Below are 24,604 nucleotides of genomic sequence, written 5' to 3'. Positions count from 1 at the left end.
ATCTAAGATTAAATACTTTATGGTAGTAGTTTATGATTACATGAAAATAACAAGAAGAGCATTGAAAATAAACAATTATTTGAAATTTGATACAGAACAACAATATATTTAACTTAAATGAATTTTAGATGCTTCAGGCCAGAAACCTTGTCTCTCACAGCTTCCTCAAAGATGTTCAAGCAGTATTTCTTCTTTGATTTTTGTCAAACTAGACACTTAGCCAATAATATTGCTGATTTTCAAATTATGCATTGTGCCTTTTCCAATAGCCAAAAAACTTTAACAGAGGAGCACTATAAATGGACACGTCTGGAAAAGATTAGCTAATAGTATGAGCAAGCCATTCTTTCAGTTTCATTTTAGCAAACAAGTTGTATTTGTATACGGGGAACGTTTGGATGAGTTAAAGAGTAAGTAGAACAAATGTTAAACAAAGTTCAATCTATTATTTAGAAAATAATAATTTTTCCTGTTGACTTTGCATCAGCTTAGAGGAATAGAGACAAGTTGCCAGAGTGGTGGTAATCTTGTAAAAGGAAATGAGTGTGAACAATGTGCAATGATCGAAATGTAAAAGATTTTGAACCATTTCCTTTTATAATTTATTGTGAATTAATCTATTTTTGCTTAAAATATTTAACAAATGTTAAATAATTACTTCATTCATTTCTGGTCAATGATTAGAAAGTGTAAAAAAAAAATTGAAACCTGTTTGGATGAAGTTAAAAGTAATTGATTTTGTTTTAATAAATTCAAATGTTCATCTGAACTGACAAGGTAAAGGTCACAAATATTTATTCATGAATGATTTGGAGATTAATGTTGCTAATTGTATCAGATGAAAAATTTACATATTTAATAAATTTTTATCAAAAGTCCTCTCCCCTCTGGTCTGCAAATCGAGGCAATTTTTTGGCTGGTATTTCTGTGGAAAGCCTGCAGTCGGTAAAACAGTAGGTATGGCAGGCTTGAAAGGGTAACTGCTATTTAACACTCTCTCTCCCTCACCAGGGAATGAAAAATGGAAGTGAGGCACTATGTGCCTTCTCAAATGCATGCAAAAGATACCTTAATGTGTTTAGAATAATAATCCATAGAATTCTGCTCATGATCAAGTAAATGCTATTAAAGGAAAGATCATTTTGTAGTGTTCGCGCTATGTGAGGGTGGGGAAGAACAATGTGCACACCAAAACCTTGACAAATTAGACTGGTTTATTGCTCTGTCCATCACACTTATAATGGGCCCTGGGCACTAACGTCAGGGCACAGCATCATCAGAGTGCTGGCCGGGGTTCCCGCCAGAGTTCCCCATCTTCGTGCTATGCAGTGGTTAACTGGGATGATGGCTGATGTAACATCCAGGTCCGCACGGTTGCCGTTTGTTGGCCATTTTGTGGGTAGTCTGCGTCTCCATGCATGATCTGTTATACGAACCCCCCCCTGCAAGAACAGGCAATAAGGCCACCAATGTCTGTAGCCTTGGGTGGGCTGCCCCAGTGTCGTGGGGGACGAATGGAGACTGGCTCATTTCAGTCCAGATATGGAGGTTTCAGGCAGTTGACAGTAATTGTAAAAATCTTGTAGCAGTACACGTGGATGAAATGGGCATAACCAGTGCTAACAGCTCCTGTCTTGTGACAGCTAGACACAACAGCCTCCTATCTACTGGCAACTAACCACTAAAGCCATGAGGCATAGTGACTCAGCAGCACCTGTAGGTCTACTGAGAGACCCTGGCCTACTCAACATAGCTATGTCATGAAATTGTTAGCACTCCAGAACGCTTCCACCAGCGTTGTCTCCGCTCCATCCTCAACATCCATTGGAGCGCTTTCATCCCTAACGTCGAAGTACTCGAGATGGCAGAGGTCGACAGCATCGAGTCCACGCTGCTGAAGATCCAGCTGCGCTGGGTGGGTCACGTCTCCAGAATGGAGGACCATCGCCTTCCCAAGATCGTGTTTTATGGCGAGCTCTCCACTGGCCACCGTGACAGAGGTGCACCAAAGAAAATGTACAAGGACTGCCTAAAGAAATCTCTTGGTGCCTGCCACATTGACCACCGCCAGTGGGGTGATATCGCCTCAAACCGTGCATGTTGGCGCCTCACAGTTTGGCGGGCAGCAACCTCCTTTGAAGAAGGCCGCAGAGCCCACCTCACTGACAAAAGGCAAAGGAGGAAAAACCCAACACCCAACCCCAACCAACCAATTTTCCCCTGCAGCCACTGCAACCGTGTCTGCCTGTCCCGCATCGGACTTGTCAGCCACAAATGAGCCTGCAGCTGACGTGGACTTTTACCCCCTCCATAAATCTTCGTCCACGAAGCCAAGCCAAAGAAAGAAGAAGAAGGTCACATGTTATGTGTCTATATTAAGCCTGATAACACTAATAAATGCTCTTCTATTCGGTGGATGACAACTTCAGGTGTGGTCTCATTATTTCAACATGATGGCATTTGAGCACAAACATTCATCTACTACAGTCTCCTCCATCCACCAACATCGAAGATGAAGGTGGAGCTGTTGTCCCTGATGATCTTGTAGGGCCCCTCCTAGGGTTGTTGTAGGGGCAGCCGGTGTACAAATATTTACTGACAGTTCATGCAGGTTTTCGCCCATTGGCTGACCTGTGCACTAGCCCTTGAATCGCTGGCAAACTAATGTGATGTCAGGGCAGTCAATGTGCAACAACACTGCAATGCCTTGAAGCCTAATGCTTTTGTCAATGGAATTGAGTCCAGTTACATCCATCAGAGGCTGCTGGAGACATAACCCTGAACCTAAGACCAGGCAGTCACTCTAGCCAAAACACTGAGAAGTGCCATGCAGTCCAGTGAAATCTTAGAAACCATAAGGGAAACATCCAGGAGTGCTGGAACCCTGAAGGAAAGGGAAGGGTGAACCCCTGGAAAATGCTACTTCTGTGATAAGAGCTGGCACCCCAGACAGAAGAGCCCAGCTCGATTTGCTACCTGCAGCTGTTGTGGGAAACTCGGCCACTTCACTAAAGCGTGTAAGACGAAAAGTACTCCCACTGATAAGAGGAAGAAGAGAAGTGCCAATAAAATTCATCATGGAGCTGCAGGAATGGAAGACGCTGTGAAAAGGAGAAATCTTCAGACGAACCAGCTGAATCGGGTTCAAATGACGTCGAGGTGAGATCAACACAAAATTCCCTGTGATAGCTCAACTGATTAAAGTTTAGGGGATGTTACGGACTGGAACAGTCAATTATGAAGGAGGAGTTGAATGGTGAGACTCTTGATTGCCTAATAGATTCTGAGAGTACTGACAAGTACATCCACGAGAAAGTCACCAAAGCCTTAAATTTGCGGAGATATCCAGCGAACCGAAGGATATCGATGGCTTGTAGTGAACTTACAAAAACTGTGTAGGACAAGTGTAAGGTTACTTTAAATTTGCAGGGACATTGTCGTGCTGATGTTTGGCTTTTTGTAATGTCTGAGCTCTGAGCTCCTGTGTTACTGGGGTTGGATATTCAATCTCAGATGAAAAGTGTAGTGTTAAATTTCGATGGGCCACTACCCACACTTACCGTCCCCGGTGCTAGTTACTCCGGTCTCTCCACATTAAAGATCAAAGCTCCTTCCCTTTTCAGTGATTTATCCCCTAAGAGTCTGCCGATTGCCACTGAGCCGTTCTTACAGTAAAGAGGATCGTGAGTTTATCAAAGCTGAGACCCAGAGATTGATTAAAGAAGGAGTAATTGAAGTCAGTAAGAGTCCATGGTGAGCCCAGGTGGTAGTTGTGAAAAATCACACTAAGAAACGACTGGCTATTGACTACAGCCAGACAATCAACTGTTACACTAATCTAGATGTCTACCCCTTGCCACGCATCAATGAAATGATTAATCAGATACCTCAATATAAAGTGTACTCCACTATCGACCTCAAAGCAGCTTACCACCAAATCCCCATTATAAAAAGGGAACGACCCTATACGGCCTTTGAGGCTGATGGAGGGTTATACCAGTTTAAAAGAGTACCTTTTGGAGTCACTAATGGTGTGTCGGTGTTTCAAAGGGAAATGGATAAGATTGTTAGAACGTATGAGTTACAGGGTACGTTTCCCTATCTGGATAATGTCGCTATCTGTGGGAAAACACAGACTGAGCACGACAATAACTTAAAGAAATTTTTAGCAACAGCTAAAGAACTTAACCTTACATTTAACGAGGGTAAATGTGATTTCAACATGACAGAGCTACCCATTCTGGGCTATATTGTCTGCAAAGGTGAAATCCACCCCGATCCGGAAAGAATGGCTCCCCTTAAGAAGTTACCACCCCCAGACTCAGAAAAAGCCCTTAAAAGGTGTATGGGATTCTTTTCCTGCCACTGCAAATGGGTACATGACTACACTACGAAAGCACGCCCTCTGTTTGACACTAAATCTTTTCCTCTCTCTCCAATGGCCTTGAAGGCTTTCGAGAGAATAAAAGCTGATATTGCCAAAGCTGCACTGTTGTCCATTGACGAGATGTCCTGTTCAAAGTAGAAACTGACACCTCAGATTGTGCTTTTGCAGGAACCCTTAATCAAAAACGCAGACCGGTGGCCTTCTTCTCCTGCACGTTACGCAAACCTGAACTAAAACATCCTGCCATAGAAAAAGAAGCCCGGGCTATCATTGAAGCTATTCACTACTGGAGACACTTTCTAGCCAGCAGAAAATTTACTCTGGTCACTGATCAGAAATCTGTAGCCTGCATGTTCAGTATTAAACACAAAAGTAAATTCAAAAACGATAAGATGGCACGCTGGTGAATAGAACTCTCAACTTATAATTATGAGATCCAGTACAGACCAGGCAGGTTAAATGATCCCTCTGCCGCGTTGTCATGATCTGCTGCTGGTGCTCAGCTGGAAGGGCTAAAAGAGATCCATAGCAGACTGTGCCATCCAGGAGTCACAAGGTTCTTCCACTACATAAGGGCTAACAACCTTCCTTACTCCTTGAAAGAAGTCAGAAAACTGACTAAAGGGTGTCCTGTTTGCACAGAATGCAAACCACAATACTTAAAAGCTCTGGAGGCCACTTTCATCAAGGCAACCTGACCTTTTGAGAGGATTAGATTAAATTTTAAAGGGCCATTACCTTCCAACAACAAAAATGTGTATTTCCTTACTGTAATTGATGAATATTCAAGGTTTCCCTTTGCGATACTCTGCTCTGACGTCTCGTCAGCGTCTGTCATTAAGGCACTTGACAGAATTTTCAGCATTTTTGGTTTTCCCAATAACATTCATACAGATAGAGGGTCAGCAGTCACGAGCACTAAACTGCACCAAGCCCTGCTACGAAAGAGGATTGCCACCTGCTGTACCACGAGCTACAATCCACAGGCCAATGGGCAGGTTGAAAGGGCTAATGCTACAGTCTGGAAGACTGTTAACAGTTAACCTGCATTAAGGACACATGGTTACCCTGTTACCTGGTGGCAGAAGGTGCTGCCTGAGGTGTTACATTCTATTCGGTCATTATAGTGTACTGCAACAAATCAAGCACCTCATGAACGTATGTTTGCCTTTCCTAGGAAATCAGGAACTGTGATGGACTGGCCAGCCTGTTTATCTGAGCCTGGAACTGTGCTGCAGAAGAGCCATGCTCAGGCGCGTAAAACAGACTCCCTAGTCCAACCAGTTCAGCTACTGCAGGGGTGTCAAACTCAAATTCACGGAGGGCCAAAATTAAAAACTTGGACTAAGTCGAGGGCCGAATTAAATATTTATTGAAAATTTTGAACAACATCTGCATGTTTTCTCTTCTTTCAACATATGTAATGTTAAACTTTAGGATATAACTTTAGGAGGATAATGTTACAGGTCAGGAGTGGGTAGCTCAAGTTCACCCTTTGCTTGACCTGAGGGAAACATATTTGGTCCCTGTGGAGATGTAGTCAGCATTCACAGGCTGTGTCCATTTTGGCCTGCATCAGGACTCAGCATTTCCTGCTCACTCCTCAGGCTCTAGGCCTCTATTCACCCTCGACCCACCATCCCTCTACCTGACCAGTCCTTTACCCAACCTCTACTCACCCCTCACTCCACTCGCTCTGCCTCTACCCACCCATCCTATACATGCCCCTCTACTGCCTCTCCCCTCAACCTGTTCCTCCCTCTACCCATCTCTCACCCTCTAATCACCCCTCCCCTACTCGCCCTGCCCCTCCCCTTTTTTCTCTTCCCTATCCACCCCTCCTTCTACCCATCCCTCCCTCTAACTGCCCCTCGCACCACCATAACTTCCCCTGCCCATTACTCCTCACCTACACCCTCTGCCCACCCCTGCTTACCCACCCACTCAGGCCCAGCACACTGCCGATCAGCCTTTGCGGACAACCACCATCTCTCTCTTCACGTGCAGGGCCGAACCAGTCGTCCCTGGGGTCCGCGCGGGTGCAAGCGCTGAAGGCCGTGGCGACTGGGAAAAGTGCGCTCGCACTGTGGAAGGGCCATCCAGTGCCAGTTGCACGGGGTTCGCACTGCCTGGGGGCCATGCGCAGCCTGCCATGCCCGTCGCGCTGACAGGAAATCACAGGCGCACCGCTCGACAGGTGGGAGAAGTGACTGGTTGTGCGGGGAGCCTTCCAACTGGCTTTCCGGCTGATGACATCGACAGACTTCTCGTGTTACAATTTCTCGTGTTACAATGGGGAAGGATTTGCAATGAAGGGGGAGGATGGTGGGGGTGACATTACCAAAAAATAGCATCGGCTCTCGCTGCAGGGCGGGCCACCTCTAATACATTTTTGAAATGATCTTGCGGGCCAAATATAATTATATCGCAGGCCAAATTTGGCCCGCGGGCCAGAGTTTGACATGTGTGCTCTAGTCCAACCAGTTCAGTTACTGCATACTAACCCCAACTATGGTCATGTTAAATTCCCAGACAGGAGCACTGACACTGTACTTCTAAGAGATCTGGCCCCACCTGCTTCACCTCTTCCTCACACTCTTACTTAGAGTGAGCCTGAGAAGTTGGACTCACCCCCCCAGCCTGTGACCCCTAGTAAGCATTCAGATGGCCATGCTGAGGCTTCAATGCCTCATGCTGGCAATTCTGGAGCAGGTCCAGAAGTCAGACCTTCTCACACGACAGACCTAGGACCTGTATTAGTTCCCAAGGTTGCAAAGCCTACAAGGCCTGCACCTGTTCCTCTGAGAAAATCAACTAGAATTCGTAAACAACTTGAGAGGGTGCAGTATTTATAAAAAATCTCATTATATTTCGATTGCTTTGCTAGATACTGGCATGTTTTGGCTGTTAGAGAATCCTCAATGCCAAATATGGTATCCATGTATTGCTTGCTTAAGTTTTCTTTTGAGTTTAACCCTTCTTATGCCAGGGGAAGACTGTGGTGAATATCTGCTAAGCTGCCTGTCTCCCCTCTGGCAAGCCTTGCTATACTGACATTGGCTGTGCATTATCTCTACCGTTAAAGACACTCCCCTTGGATATAACTGTGTACGCACCCATTGTCTTTCATTATTGTACCATAAGTTTCTGCTGATAAAAGCCATGATAATTGTTTGACCACATCGTCTTTGTCTACTTCATCAACTGGCACTTCAAGGTGGGAGGCAGGTACCTTGGCTTCCACTAGAGGCAGAGTCTGAAAAGTTCTGCACCAAACGCCCTTTGAGATCTACGATCAAGCAGTGAGTATGAAGGAAGTCGGCCCCTAGGAGTGGTTGCGCCAGTGGTGCAAGGGTGAAGGTCCATGTAAAATGGGTGTTGCCAAACTGAAGGCGAATACTGTGGGTCCAAATGGAGGAGATGTTAGCTGCACTCAGTGCTGGGGCCTGCTTGCTGTTGTGGGTGTCGAGGCCTGAGGAGGGCAGGACGCTTATCTCGGCACCAGTGTTGACCAGGAAACGCCTGCCCAATGAGTAGTCCCAGACGAAGAGGAGGCTATCACGTGGGCCAACTGCTCCAGCCATTAACAACGGTGGGCCAGGGCGTTTCCCAAAAACCCGCAGGGTGGGCAGCATCAATAGACCTCTGCACCCCATCACTGATGATAGTAGCATAGCTGTCTCAGGATATTAACGTGCCTTTCTGTTGGCATTGATCTCGCAGGCGGCTGTTGTGGAACTTGCTGATGTGGTCTACGACGGCACTGGTGTCCTTCGCTCTCCAGAGCATGTCTGCCTGGAGTTGCTGAAGTTCTCGTCCATGAGCAAGAGTCGGACATACTTAGGCAGCTGTTCCAGAAAAATCTACTCAAAAAGCAGGCAAGGTTTGTGGCCCTTGGTTAGAGCGAGTATCTCGCTTATTAGGGCGGATGGAGCCCTGACCCACAATCTGTCCATGTGCAGCAATCGGGCTGTGCGCTCGCATTGGGAAAGCCCAAAAGTGTGGGTTAACAGGTCTTTGAGAGCCATGTATTTGCCTTGCTCCAGAGGCTACCATACGAAATCCATGACCCTTGCCGCTGTATCTTGATTGAGGGTGCTTACAATGTAGAAGTAGTGGGTGTCGTTGGCGGCAATGTGTCACCCAAAATGTTGGGAGACTGAGTGAGACAGTGTGGATGGTCAATGGCTCTGTTTGATGTCATCTTTGGGTCCAACTGCCGGTTGGACCTGTTGGGGTCATCAATGTAGTGTTCATGCTATGCGAGCATGGAGAAGAATGACACGCACTCCAAAACCTTGGAAAATGAGACTGATTTATTGCTCTGGCCAGCGTGCTTATATGGGCCCTGGGCGCTGACATCAGGGCCCCATGTCATCGGAACTCTGGCCTGGGATTGGCCAGCATTCCCACCAGAGTTCCCCATCTTCCCGCCGTGTGGAGGTCACCTGGGATGACAGCTTGTGTCACCCCCAGTCCACAGAGTGGCTGTGTTCGTCGGCCATTTTATGTGCCAGTCCACATCTCTGTGTGCCAGCCGCCGCTACAATTTGATCATTGCTTTTTCGCAGATTCAGATTGAATATCCTATCAATGCATCTCATAACGCTGTAAACTTTATGAATAATAGCAGATGATCATATATAACCTGATTGTATGATTATAAAAATTATTGGCAGGGCAGACATTTGAAACTACTTCTGGTGGCAGCATACTGGTCTAAATCTGATCAATAGATGGTCACCATCTGCATTGCACAAACATTTTCCACTGATGTAATGGATTTTATATGGGCACTGTCACATTTCATTCCTTTTGCCATCTTTTAACTCCTCTGGTTTTCAAATGTAATCTTTGAAGAGGATGTTAATGTTCAACAAATTTATAGCTGCTTGCAGATTTTTTAAATTTTTTAAAATTTTTCACACTGTGAACCATATCAACCAAAATATATACAAATGTTTCTCATTAAATATGCAGTGGCATTTTCTCCCTTGTTTTAACCCCTACCTTCCCACCCTCCTCCAAAACAAATAATTAAACATATACAAGACAATAAAACCATTGAACAATGTCATCACACCATGAAAAATAAAGAAGAAAAATGTGTCATCGACTTTTACACACTGGATTAAGTCGTTTTGTCTTCTTATCGTTTTAGGGGGTGGAGGTCTGAGACAAGTCACGTTCAAATCATGTGACTTTATTTTTTAAATTATATGTTATTTTTTCCAATGGAATACATTTATTAACTTCCCTGTACCATTGCTGTATTCTCAGGCTCTCTTCCATTTTCCAAGTTGACATTATACATTTTTTTGCTACTGCTAAGGCTATCATAATAAATCTTTTTTGCGCTTTATCCAATTTGAGGCCTAATTCCTTACTTGTTATATTATTTAGAAGAAAGATCTCTGGATTTTTTGGTATGATATTTTTTGTGATTTTATTTAACATCTGACTTAGATATTAAACATTTTGACTTTCTCACATACCCAAATTGCATGTACTGTTGTTCCCATTTCCTTCTTATAGCGAAAACATCTATCTGATAATGTTGGATCTCATTTTTAAAATTTTTGGGGTGTGATACATAACCTGTGCGCTGAGTGGGTCACGTCTCCAGAATGGAGGACCAGCGCCTTCCCAAGATCGTGTTCTATGGCGAGCTCTCCACTGGCCACCAAGACAGAGGTGCACCAAAGAAGAGGTACAAGGACTGCTTAAAGAAATCTCTTGGTGCCTGCCACATTGACCACCACCAGTGGGCTGATATCGCCTCCAAACATGCATCTTGGCACCTCACAGTTCGGCGGGCAGCAACCTCTTTTGAAGAAGACCACAGTGCCCACCTCACTGACAAAAGACAAAGGAGGAAAAACTCAACACCCAACCTCAACCAACCAATTTTCCCTTGCAACCGCTGCAGCTGTGCCTGCTTGTCCCGCATTGGACTTATCAGTCACCAATGCGCCTGCAGCAGACGTGGACATACCCCTCCATCAATCTTCGTCTGTGGCTTTCGCGCAAACAGAGGAACTACTGGCATGGTCTTTGCCCTCAGACAGCTCCAAGAAAAGTGCAGAGAACAAAACAAAGGACTCTACATCATCTTTGTTGACCTCACCAAAGCCTTTGACACCGTGAGCAGGAAAGGGCTTTGGCAAATACTAGAGCGCCTCAGGTGCCCCCCAAGTTCCTCAACATGGTTATCCAACTGCACGAAAACCAACAAGGTCGGGTGAGATACAGCAATGAGCTCTCCGAATCCTTCTCCATTGACAGTGGCATAAAGTAAGGCTGCGTCCTCGCACTAACCCTCTTTACTATCTTCTTCAGCATGATGCTGAAACAAGCCATGAAAGACTTCAACAATGAAGACGCTGTTTACATCCGGTATCGCACGGATGGCAGTCCACTTCAATCTGAGGCGCCTGCAAGTTCACACCAAGACACAAGAGCAACTTGTCCGTGAATATTCTTTGCAGATGATGCCGCTTTAGTTGCCCATTCAGAGCCAGATCTCCAGCGCATGATGTCCTGTTTTGCGGAAACTGCCAAAATGTTTGGCCTGGAAGTCAGCCTGAAGAAAACGGAGGTCCTCCATCAGCCAGCTCCCCATCATGACTACCAGCCCCCCCACATCACCATCGGGCACACAGAACTCAAAACGGTCAACCAGTTTACCTACCTCAGCTGCACCATTTCATCTGATGCAAGGATCGACAACGAGATAGACAACAGACTTGCCAAGGCAAATAGCACCTTTGGAAGACTACACAAAAGAGTCTGGAAAAACAACCACCTGAAGAAACACACAAAGATCAGCGTGTACAGAGCCATTGTCATACCCACGCTCTTGTTTGGCTACAAATCATGGGTCCTCTACCGGCATCACCTGCGGCTCCTAGAACGCTTCCATCAGCACTGTCTCTGCTCCATCCTCAACATTCATTGGAATGACTTCATCAGCAACATCAAAGTACTCGAACTGGTAGAGTCTGCAAGCATCGAATCCATGCTGCTGAAGACCCAACTGCGTTGGGTGGGTCACATCTCCAGAATGGAGGACCATCGCCTTCCCAAGATCGTGTTCTATGGCGAACGCTCCACTGGCCACCGAGTCAGAGGTGCACCAAAGAAGAGGTACAAGGACTGCTTAAAGAAATCTCTTGGTGCCTGCCACATTGACCACCGCCAATGGGCTGATATCGCCTGCAACCGTGCATCTTGGCGCCTCACAGTTCGGTGGGCAGCAACCTCCTTTGAAGAAGACCGCAGAGCCCACCTCACTGACAAAAGACAAAGGAGGAAAAACACAACACCCAACTCAACCAACCAATTTTCCCTTGCAACCGCAGCAACCGTGCCTGCCTGTCCCGCATCAGACTTGTCAGTCACCAACGAGCCTGCAGCAGACGTGAACATACCCCTCCGTAAATCTTTGTCCGCGAAGCCAAGCCAAAGAAAAGAACCAATTATTCTGTATCGAGCGTAACTTTGTGCTTATTATATTCTTCATAGTTCCAGAAAATAACTTTTCGCATGTTTCATTTTTTATCTTTATGGTTAAATCCTTTTCCCACTTTTTTTGGGTTTATAGCTTATTACATCATTTTCCTTATATTGCAGCTTAATGTACAACTTCGTTATAAATCTTTTAATTATCATTGTGTCTGTAGTCACATATTCAAAGCTGCTTCTTTCTGGTAATCTCAGTCTGTTTCCCAATTTATCCTTTAAATAAGCTTTCAATTGATGATATACAAACATTGTACCATGAGTTATTCCATATTTGTACTTCAACTGTTCAAATGATAATAAATTATTTCCAGAAAACAATTTTCTATTCTTTTGATTCCTTTTCTCTCCCATTCTCTAAAGGAAAGGTTATCTATTGTAAAATGGATTAGCAGATTTTGCATCAATAGTAATTTTGGTATTTGGTCATTCGTTTTTTTCCTTTCTAAGTGGATCTTCTTCCATATATTGAGTGAATGATGCAGTACTAGCGAGCTTTTATATTGTACCAGCTTTCCATCCCACTTATAAAGTATATGTTCTGGTACCTTCTCCCCTATTTTATCTAGTTCTATCTTAGTGCAGTCTGGTTTTTCCCTTGTCTGGTAAAAATCCGATAAATACCTTAATTGTGCTGCTCTATAATAATTTTTAAAGTTTGGTAACCTCTCTGTTAATTTATCTAACATTATCCTCAGTTTCCCCCCTTTGCACAAGAATTTCATTAAAGAATTTCACTGTTAAAGGAATTGGTAACGATTGAAATAAGTATTGTATCCTTGGGAAGACATTCATTTTAATTCAATTTTCCCTCCCTATCAACATTAGCGGTAATTCTTTCCAATGTTCTAAGTCTTCCTGCAATTTCTTTATTAGTGGCTGATAATTTAATTTGTACAGGTGGCTTAAGTTATTATCTAACCTAATACCTAGGTATCGGATTGCTTGTGTTTGCCATTTAAATGGTGATTCTTTTTAAAATTCTGTATAATCCGCATTACTCATTGGCATCACTTCACTTGTATTTGAGTTAATCTTGTACCCTGATATTTCTCCATATTCCTTCAATTTCTTATGTAATTTTTTCATTGATATTTCTGTTAAGTATACTATGATGTCATCTGCAAATAATCTGATTTTATACTCCTTCTCCTTTATTTTTATCCCTTTTTATCCCTTTTATTTTATTTTCTGTTCTTATCAGTTCTGCCAATGGTTCTATTGCTAAAGCGAACAGTGAGGGGGATAATGGACATCCCTGTCTAGTTGACCTATGTAATTTAAATTGGTTTGATACATATCCATTTACTGTTAGCTTCGCCAATGGTCCATTATATAATGCTTTAATCCAATTAATATATTTTTCTGGTAGATCGAACCTCTGTAATAATTTAAATAAATAATTCCATTCTACTCTGTCAAAGGCTTTTCCTGTGTCTAAAGCAACAGCCACTGTTAGCGTCTTGTTTCCTTGAACTGCATGAATTAGATTAATAAGTTTACAGACATTATCCGCTGTCCGACTTTTCTTAATAAATCTAGTTTGATCTTGTTTTACTATTTTTGGTACACAATCGACCAATCTGTTTGCTAATAATTTTGCTATTAACTTATAATCTGAATTAAGTAGAGATATTGGTCTATATGATGCTGGTGTTAGTGGATCCTGTCCCGTCTTTGGTATTACTGTAATTATAGCTGTCTTACATGAATCTGGCACGTTTTGTGTTTTGTCTCTCTAGTTCATTACTTCCAGGAGAGGAGGAATTAATAACTCTTTCAATGTTTTATCCTCTCCAGGCATTTTATTGTTCGGCAGCTTTTTTAATATATCCTGTACTTCCTCTATTTGAAATGGTTTTATCAGTTTGTTTTGTTCCTCTTCTTGCAATTACAGCAGTTCAATTTTAGCTAAAAACTCTTCTACTTTATCATCTTTCCCTTCATTCTCAGTTTGGTATAATTGTTCATAAAGTTCCTTAAAGTTCTTATTAATCTCTATTGGGTTAAATGTAATTTGTTTGTTCTTTTTCCTTGATGCCAGTACAGTTCTTTTAGCTTGTTCTGTTTTAAGTTGCCAGGCTAATATTTTATGTGTTTTTTCTCCTAGTTTGTAATAATTTTGCTTTATTTTCATTATGTTCTTCTCCACTTTATACGTTTGTAATGTTTCGTATTTTATTTTTTTGTCCACCAATTCTCTCCCTTTTGTTATATCGTCCCTTTTTACTAGTTCCCTTTCTGTACTTACTATCTCCCTTTCCAACTGCTCTATTTCCCAATTGTAGTCCTTTTTCATCTTAGTTACATAACTTATTATCTGTCCTCTAATGAAGGCTTTCATTGCATCCCATAATATAAATTTGTCTTTCACTGATTCGGTATTTATTTCAAAATATGTTTTCATTTGGCATTCAATAAACTCTAAATTCCTGCCTTTTAAGTAGCATGGAGTTTAACCTCCATCTATATGTTCTTGGTGGGATGTTCTCCAGTTCTATTGCTAATAACGGGGGTGAATAATCAGATAGTAATCTAGCTTTATATTTAGTTTTCCTAACTCTCCCTTGAATATGGGCCGACAACAAAAACATATCAATCCTTGAGTATGTTTTATGCCTACTCGAATAATATGAGTATTCCTTCTACCTTGGGAGCTGCCTCCTCCATATATCCATAAGTTTCATTTCCTGCATTGATTTAACCATAAATTTGGCCAGTTTAATCTTTTTGCTAGTCTTTTGTCCAGTTTTATCCAACATTGGACCCAAATTAAAGTTAAAATCCCCTCCTATCAATATATTTCCTTGTGTATCTGCAATCTTCAAAAAAATATCTTGCATAAACTTTTGATCCTACTCATTAGGATCCTACTCATATATTGAGCAAATTCCAAAATTCTGAATATATCTGACACTTTATCATTACATACCTCCCTGCTGGATCTATTATTTCCTCCTCTATTTTGATTGGTACATTTTTATTAATTAATATAGCTTCACCTGTAGCTTTTGAATTATATGATGCTGCCGCTACGTGCCCTACCCAGTCTCTCTTTAATTTGTTATGTTCCACTTCAGTTAGATGCGTTTCCTGCACAAATGCTATATATAATTTTTTCTTTTTTCAGTAAATTTAATAGCCTCTTCCTTTTAATTGGTTATGTATTCCATTAATGTTTATAGTCATATAATTCAACATGGCCATCTTGTATCCTGTTTACACCTAATTTCTGCTTCCTCACCACCACCATCCCCTTTGTCCCCTTCATCTCTCAGTTTTCCCTTTTTAAACTCAATGTATGACAACACATTTAAAACATAAAATACTCTAACAACTCCCACATCCAATATTCCCTTAACCCCAAATATCCCTCCCCACTCTGAGTTGCCCTTTATCCCTTGCCGAGCAACCACAACTCCCCTTTTCATTTGGATTGCGAACCTGCTCGCAAACGTCAACTGATTTCGCAGTGATGGTTATTCTCTCCCCAACCCCCCAGAAAACATTTTTTTACACATGTAACAAAGATCTCCTTTTTTTCCCCTTCCTTCCTTCCTTCCTTCCCTTCTCTTTCCCTTTTCTTAGTTCTTTACATATACATTGTTTTTACATTTTTATGCATATGTTATCGCCGTTCTTCATTCTTGTTACATCTCTTCATCTCTCCTTCTGTCCTGCAAGCATTCTGCAAATTCTTGTGCTTCCTCCAGATCTGAGAACAGTCTGTTTTGCTCTCTGCGGATAAATATTTTAAGCACAGATGGATGTCTTAACATAAAATAATAATCTTTTTTCCAGAGGATCGATTTTGCTGTATTAAACTCCTTCCTCTTCTTGAAGAGTTCAAAACTTATGTCTGGGTAAAAAAAAAAAATTTTGACCCTTGTATTCCAATAGTTTATTGTCTTCTCTAATTTTTTTCCTTGCCCGCTCCAATATATTTTCTTGTCATATATCTCAAAAATTTTACTAAAATGGATCTTGGTTTTTTATGTGTCTGTGGTTTCGGAGCTAGTGTTATATGTGCCCTTTCTATTTCCATTTCTTCCTGCATTTCTGTTGTTCCCAGGACCTTTGGGATCCATTCTTTTATAAATTCCTTCATATCTATGCCTTCTTCATCTTCCTTTAGGCCCACTATTTTTTACGTTGTTTCGCCTACTATAATTTTCCAACATATCAATTTCCTGAGCTAACAACTCTTGTGTCTCTTTAATTTTTCTATCACTTTCTTCCAATTTTCCTCTTAATTTGTTTACTTCCATTTCTACAGCCGTTTCTCGTTCTTCCACATTTTCTACTCTTTTCCCTATTTCTGTCATGACTAGCTCTAATCTTTGCATTTTTATCTTCTGTGTTTTTCATTTTTCTTTTAATTGCACTAAATTCTAATGACAACCATTCTTTTAATGCTCTCATTTGTTCATCAAAAAAAGCTTTATCTATATTCTCTCCAACTGTTTTACCTTCTATCTCACTGTGAAGATCTTGGTCTTCTTCTTCCTCTTCTACTGTGTCTGTACCTGTGTTTGTTTCTTCCTCTTCTCTTCTTTGTATCTGTGTCTCTTCTGTCTTTCCTGTTGAGTTGCTTGTCTCACTTTGTTGGGCCTCCTCTTGCTTTTGGTCTTCTTCTTCTGAGCCTCTCATCTGTTCAGCCTCCTGCTGCTGCTCTTCTTTCCTTTCACTGCGTCGACTTTCTTTCTCATCTCTCCTGTCGCTTTTCTCTTCTTCAAGCTGAGAGCCCTGGTGTCGGGCATCCCTCAGCTGGTCGCGCCATGGTTGCCCGCTCCTTGGCTGAGGCCCCCTCCTGTCGGTGTTATCCTTCTCCTTTGATTGTGCACTTTTGTTTGGCTCAGAGAGCCATTTTTGCAGTCTACTGGTCGGGGTGGGGGGGGGGGGTCACGACTCTGCAGGGCCGTCACCAACGTCGGAGATCGGGCGCTCTTCTCCACCATGGCTCCCTGTTATTTTGTGCAGGTAAGGCCTTCTCCTTTCTTTTCCGGTGTCTTTTCTTCTTTTTTTCCCCTTTGTTTTTACTTTTTCCTTCTTAGGTGCCATTTTCTTTCTCTTCTCTACAACTTTATCTTTTATTTCTTTTATTTTGTATTTATTGAACTTTGTCTTTTCTTAACTTTTTTCTTCTTTTCTGGAAAGGGCTGGTTTTACCCTACCGGCAACTACTCCATCACATGACTCCTCCCAGCTGCTTGCAGGTTGAAAATTTAATTTCCCCTCCCCCTGCTCACCAATAAACAAGCAACTTACATTTGTGTAAAACTGATTATTTTCTTCTTCCACAGCTATTAAAAAACAGAAATTGTTCCAGTTATTCTTGGAGTGCAACTTCATCCCAGAATCATGGTAAGTGCACAGTCCACAATAGACTTGCAGAAATAACTTTGAATGTGTGGATGAAAAAGGAAATGGGAATGGAAAGAGGATGTAAATGGTCAGGACTGAAGAGTCATTGTGAATTCAGCTGACAACCTGAAAGCCAAAAATAGAAAAAGTAAGTTGATATGGAAATCAAAATTACTAATGACCAAGTGAGAAAATTTTAAGAAATTCAGGGTGGACCCTGGTGAGGAACCAAAGGGTAATAGTTTAAAAAGTAATGTGGAAGCAATGTCAGCTCAATGCTGGCATCAGATGATGTTATCTCCCGCCAGAGATTGTTGGCCTCGACCCCTAGTACAATCCCCAATGTCTGCAGACACTGGTGTTGCAATCAGCCAAGTGTGAAATGGAGAATTGCATTGTGGGATTAAAATGATCCATGTTTTTGCATGAGTGCAGGAATGTGAAGGAAGAAAAGATTAATGTGAAGATATAAACTTTGCCGTTGGAAAGTCGCAGCAGAAGAGAGAGAGAGAGAGAGAGAGAGAGGAAATAAATAGCAATGGTGGACATTTTTAAAGAGTGTGGGAAAGTTGGTAGCACTATAGCGCACAATTTCTAAACACCTTGAGTAAAAGTAATAGTGGACCTGACTTCCCAGAATGTTGTACAGCAGAGAAACCCATCCATGAGAGCTTCATGCATACATCATACATACAGCCCTTTCTCTGCTGCATGGAATTCTGAAAGGGCAGGTCCTCCACCACTTTATCCCACGGTATTTATAAATTGTACGCGATAGTGCTACCAACTATCCTATGGCATATAAATAGTGTGCTATAGTGCTACAAACTCCCAAACTAGATAAACTGTGTGCTAAGCCACTACCAACTTTCCCACTCTGTTTAAAAATTGTCCGCTATTGCTATTTTTGCTAGCACTTTCCCACGGTCTCTTATAAAGGTTTATCGAGGTTGGCACCAACAACAACTGGGTTGAAGGTCTCATACTGTGCTGTACATAAAGCTTAATTTTGTGATAATTAGGCATGATTAATTTTGTTCAAATATAAGAGCATAATACATTGATCAGGATTTAGGGAAGGTCCACCATCACTCGATGCGTCATGACATCACCGGTTGAAGGTAAAACAGTCCTAACCCCGAGGTTGGCTCCTTGCAAGTGTGAAAGCGTTCAGTGTCCCAGTTAGGAGTAGTCAAGTGTGAAAATACAAATCCCCATTCCTATCCCAGGACACTAAACACCCAATTTAGTGGGACACAAGTGTGAAAAGGGCTTTAATAATGATGCCATGTGTACGGTGCAGGTTAGTTTAGCAGCAAGATCTGCATATGGTGAGTTGGCAGTCACAAGTGGCCTGCAGTCAGATCTGGGTAAAAAAATTACTTGGCTATTAATTCCTCAGAGGACTAAAATTCTGTGGTTGAAAATCCAGATAAAGTCACCACTATTGTAGCCTCTGGGAAAAGGCCCTTTCAAACTTCTACAGGTGTACTGTGGAAAATATACTGACTGGTTGCGTGGTGGCATGGTTTGGAATGCAGAAGCCTGAAGAAAGTGGCAGATGCAGCCCTGTCTATCATAAGCCCCTTTCACACTTGCATCCCACTAAATTGGCCATGGCTCCATTCATTCTGCCTCTGTATTGCCACTTTCTCCCTGGATCAATACTTGTTCCATATATTCAATCACTGTTCAAAGGTAGTCAGAAACACCTGTCTTTGCCACTGTTTCACTAACCTGAACTCATGTCTGGCCCATCTGCTTTTATGGATTAAAACTTCCACATCAGATTGGTCATCCATCCCTTGATTCTCAACTCCCTAATCTGCTTGGCCTCAAGAAGGCAGCCTCATAAACAATATCATAACCCCATCACTCTCTCCCTGCTCACTTCTAGCTGCTTCCTTCAGGCAGAAGGTACAGAAGACTGAAGTTTGGAACCTAGGTTTAAGAACTGTTTCTTTCCAACAACTACTAGGTGCTTGGACCTCCCAATAGCACCCAAATACACTACTATAAGACCACTGAAGATCTATCTATAATATCGACAGAACACATTTTTTAACATGATTGGCTATCCAGTTATTGTTTGTTATTTATTTTCTTTTTTATTCCTTTTATATTTAATACATTTTCATTTTTGAGGCATCTTGTTTGTCAGTTTGATTTATTTGAGAATTTCTCAATATAATGGGCTGCTCAATCATTATCATGTTGCTGGAATATAGAAATCCTTTACATGATAGTTCTTATGAGTGACTTCTCTAGAGGTCAGCACTGAGGATCATTGCTTTACCACTCACCCCAGGTTCTGGGTCATTTGGAATCAGGGCAGGGGTGGCCAACCTTTTAATTTTTAATGTAGACATCCAGCACACTAACAGGCTATTTCGGCACACCGAGTCTGTGCCGCCCAATTAACCTACACCCCCGGTACGTACTCATGGGCTGAAATGGACTGTTACCATGCTGGATGTCTACATTAAAAATTAAAAGGTTGGCCATCCCTGAATTAGGGGATGATCTTAATGAGATTTCCACAATAAAATAACTAAATTTCAAAAATTAACCAGTTGTTTGAATTTCTTTGACATACTGTATAATGCAATTTTGTCTTCCTTTCTTATGAATAATCACTTCCCTTAATGATAGAAATGCCCAAGTGCTGTTAGCAATATAACTGTCCTTTTTTTCATGCAGATGTGGCCGCTGATAACAATTTTGTTGCTGCCACACTTATCTTCGGCGACATTGAGATGTCCAGACGGACGTTCTTGCCCGGATAAATCAACATGTTGTAAACTTCAAGATGGTAATTATGGCTGCTGCCTTGTAGAAGAGGTACTGAAAATAAATTTATAATTGAGTTCTGTAAGATTTGAGTATGACTTACGCCTGTTTAAAGAAATCCTGCATGTGGTTTTACATCATGCCAATTTCACTTCCTTAAACACATGAGGAATTCCGCAATGTGACCATTTGGTTAAGTTTTAATTGCTGATCATGCTCGAAAAACGAAATTCTAAACAGCATGATGGTCTGCTGATTTGCAGAGTTTCACTAAACCATTACAATTACCTGCATTGAATCAGTCAAGTTTCAGGTTTGTATTTTTTAATCTTTCTTAGTACCTAATTAACTGGTTATTTGAATCAATAGAACCAACAAATAGAAACCATCCTCCATTTGTCTGGCATATGCCAATCAACTGTCTCCATTTCCCTGTCAGTCTGTTGTCCTTCATCCCTCCCTGGTTCATCACCTCCTAACTGGCCCCTGCATATTGTTTCCATTCACCCTCTTGATGACTTCATTAAAAGACTATTTTGCACTGAGTATTCCTTCACTGTTTTCCTGGACCATAATAAACTGATTCTGAGGGTTTAATATTAATTTCTGAAGAAAATCACAACAAAATCTATATTTCCTAAAAAATCAAATAAAAAACTGCAGATGTTAGAACTTGGGGACAGCCTCAATGTTGATTTAGGATGGAGATGAGGAAGAACTGCTTCTCCCAGAGAGTAGTGAATCTGTGGAATTCCCTACTGTTAGGTCTGCTTTGTTCATGAATGAGTGAGACAAACACCAGACTGAGTCGAAATCAGGGTTCTTTGTTCTTTATTACCGGATTGTAACACTTGCGACTAACCATGTTAGTCGGAGAATGCATTCTGCCGTTATCAGCAAAATGGTGATTTTTTATACCCTTGGATACATGCTTAGAACATCATCATATCATTACTTGTCCAATGACTAAAACTGTTGCTATCCTTTCCCTGCTAGCTTCCTGCCTCTCAATCCATCAATGTCTCTCTTATCTTGTAAGTACAAGGATGCATTCACATCTTGTTACAGCCCTGCACATTCCCATCTCATGATGTTTTACCTAACAGGAGTACAAGGACACCTCTACTTCTTGTTACAGCCCTGTACAGGGTAACTCCTTACACATTCCCATCTCATGATGTTTTACCTTACACTACCCAAGGAAGCAGTAGGAACTGTCTCATTAAATATATTTAAGACACAGTTTGATACATTTTTTGACTAAAAGGGGAATTATGCGTTATGGAGATCAGGTGGGTCAGTGGAGTTGAGTCTATGGCCCGATCAGCCATGATCTCTTTGAATGGCTTGATGGCCTGCTCCTATTTCTTATCTACTTAAGCAAAAACAAATATTGTTGAAAATTATCAGCAGGTCAGATATCATCTGCGGAAAGAGAAATAGAGTTAAGGTTTCATGTCTGAGACCCGTTGAGCATTCACTTATTATCTCTTTCCACAGACACTGCCTGACCTGCTGAGTACTTCCAACTTTTCTCTTTTTTTAATGCCACATTCATTGCTTCCTTCCATGATCAGCAATGCGCTTGTGGGGATTCAATGAGAAGGAGCTGCTAATTCCACCTCACCCTCTATACATTAGAACATACTGGTCTTCTTGCTTTTCCATTTCTAACTTGCGTTCTTTGACCCAAAATGCTGACTCCATTTCCTACCTCCCCCCTCCTCAACTAATGCTGCCAGTGGGCCAAACAGACTCCCAATAGCCTTCCAATAGGTGGGAAATGGAGAATCAATTCTTCAGAGCAAAAATTGGCCATATTCTTTCACAGATGCTGCCTGATCTGTTAAGTTGCTCCAGCATCTTGTTGTTTGCTCCAGATTCCAGTATTTGTAGGCTCTTGTATCTCTAGATTGTATTTTAGCTATTTTGTGTCTATCCCACTGACTCATATCTGAGATAGGATGCTCCTGATCCATTTTTCCAATGCAGTGATGATCTCCCTAATACATAATTACCAAGATTGCACACAGACGTCATGTACAGATCAATCACAAAAGGCTCAGGATACTTCCCATTAGGTATTCTTAATACTGTGGCTGTGTGAGCAGTGGAAGAAACACAGCGTCACCTGGTGCATTGTGATGTCATAATCGCTGCCCAGGGTGGGCGCTGGAAGGGATGCTGGAGTCAGAGAGAAACCTCTGATGACGCCATTTCCCCATGGTTGCCCCACCATGTAGCGATACAAGAGGGGCCGGTTCGCCGTGAGGATGTGCACCTCCACATAACCCCCCCCCCCCAGAACCGGCTACGCATCCTGTCACTTGGTCTGCACCGGCTGTGATAAGTCCAGATGGGCCTCCTTCAGGTGGTCCACCGTAAAAAGTTCCTCTCTCCCCCCAACGTCCAGGGTGAAGGTTCCTCCAGACTTTGTATGGCCCCTCATACGGCTCACCTCGTGGTCCCCTCCCCATGAAAATGAACTGGGGCGAGTTGAGCTCTTTGGGGAGATGAAACGACCGGGTTCCATGGTGTACCAGGGGTGGGGGAGCTAGGGAGGCCAGTCGCCTGTGTAGGTCCGCCAGCAGATTTTTGTTGGTGGCCATGGTGTTAGGGTCTGGGCCGAAAAACTCACCCGGCAGAGAAAGCGGTGAACCATGGACCATCTCCTCTGCTGAAGCCTGTAGGTCCTCCTTGGGTGCCATCCTAATCCCGAGGAGGACCCAGGTTAGTTCTTTCATCCAGTCTGGTCCAGAGAGCCTGGTCGTGCCACCTGGTTGAGGGCTGCCTCGATCCCCCTTTTCATGCACCAGAGGGCATCCGCACGGGCTGCTGCTCTCCTCGGGTTCAAGAAGTCTTCATCTGTGAGGAGCAGCTGGATGTCCTCCAGCATCTGTTCCAGGAATAGCTGGTGGAAGAGAAAACAAGGCTTGTGGTCTTCTGCCAGGGCCAGCATTTCGTCCATCAATGCTGATGGACTACAGTCCCCAAGCTCATCTAGGTGAAGGAACCTGGAAGCTTGTTGCTGGGGAGTTAGCATGAAAGTTCCAAGCAGCAGGTCTTTGAGGGCAGTGTACTTGCCCGTCGCCGGGGGGTGGTGGATGATGTTGTCCACCCTTGCTGCCGTATCTTAGTCCAGAGCACTCACGACATGATAGAACATCGTGGCATCTGAGGAGATGTTGTGGAGTTGAAATTGTGCTTCTGGCTGCCCGAATCACGTTCTCGGTCAGTGGGTCCAAAAGGGGGGAAGCTTGATGGAGACAGTGTTAACCTCTGGTGAATCCATGGTGTTTTGAGTCCAGAAAAACATCTGGGCTCGTCGGGGTCACCATTGTGGCGGTGAGAGCAGTGGATAAAACACAGCCACCATGTTGAGGGTCATTTACAACTGTTTTGATTCAAATTCAGCACGCTCCTTTAAGGGCAGCATGAGCTCAGTCACCTGATGCATTGTGACATCATAATCGCTGCCCAGGGTGTGCGCTGGAAGGGATGCTGGAGTCAGAGAGAAATCTCTGACGATGTCATTTCCCCATGGCTGCCCCGCCACGTGGCAATACAAGAGGGGCCAGTTCGCAATGAGGATGTGCACTGTCAGAAATAAAACTTCTCACACATGAGTCTCTTTAAAACTGATGACACGACAAGCTTTATTTACAAGTCTGCAGAGTTGGACTCAACTGGCTTCTCACCAGTTAAGCCCCGATACATACAGTGCATTGATTTTTATACCCTTATTGTTTGCCCTTCCCCTTCTTATTAATACTGTTTTAATTGGTTAGTATTACAAAAGCATTCTAAGTATAACTGCATTTTTAATTATCACGTTCGTTACGTACGCTGTGAACTCTACATACACTAAATTCTGTTTCTCACCCTTCTTATCAATCTTTTGTCTCCTGCATGTCTCTCACTATGACCATGAAAAGATAGGTTTAAAAAAACATATTCAGCTGAACCTTTTGTCCTTGGCTGCTAGTAAACTCCCTGTCCGTTCTGGCTTCCCTTTTTATGATTAATCATCACATTTTAACTTAAGTAATTTTAACCTAAATTCTCTATATAACAATCCACCCCTTTCTCTCTTTAAAATGTGTGTAATATATATATATATATATATATATATATATATGAATGGGGATTTTAACCTGGGGAAGAGAAACGTTTCATGATACATTAATCTCGTGCTGAAGTAAAATTCTAACAGGGTCTCCCAGTCCCCCTGGTTGCATAGCCTGTTGGACCATGGAAATCACCAGGCTGCGTAGACAGGGAATAATACAGGGCAAAATAAGTAGGAGGAATAAAATACCTCCGATGACCCACAAGAAGGTACGCCACCAGGTTCCCCCAAACCATTTGTCCATCCAATTTAATTGTGCAAAAGGATGCCAGGTTTGAACCGGTACATGGGACAAAGTACGAATATTATCAGCGATTTTTCGAATGGCTTGGCCATTATCATCAATCTGTAAGCAGCAGTTAGTCAAATTAAGCTTTCCACATACACCTCCTTCCGTGGCTAGGAGATAGTCT

At 42.6% G+C, this 24,604-nt stretch overlaps 1 protein-coding gene across 3 annotated transcripts in view; it reads left to right on the top strand.

Moving 5' to 3' along the window:
- The first annotated feature begins 301 nt into the window (after nt 1-301).
- Nucleotides 302-24,604, top strand: part of grna.1 (granulin a, tandem duplicate 1) — a 42,149-nt gene continuing 17,846 nt past the window's right edge. For 2 of the 3 annotated variants that reach the window (XM_069913944.1, XM_069913942.1), the window contains exons 1-3: nt 302-410; nt 17,212-17,272; nt 19,973-20,113. In XM_069913944.1, coding sequence (XP_069770045.1) covers nt 17,270-17,272; nt 19,973-20,113 — 144 coding nt within the window. In that variant the 5' untranslated portion in view covers nt 302-410; nt 17,212-17,269. Of the gene's footprint in view, nt 411-3,075; nt 3,160-17,211; nt 17,273-19,972; nt 20,114-24,604 lie in introns of those variants that run through there. The other variant, XM_069913943.1, reaches the window with a different exon arrangement.

Source organism: Narcine bancroftii, chromosome 1, assembly GCF_036971445.1.
Source record: "Narcine bancroftii isolate sNarBan1 chromosome 1, sNarBan1.hap1, whole genome shotgun sequence".
Lineage (NCBI taxonomy): Eukaryota > Metazoa > Chordata > Chondrichthyes > Torpediniformes > Narcinidae > Narcine > Narcine bancroftii.
This window is presented reverse-complemented; position numbering and strand designations above follow the sequence as displayed.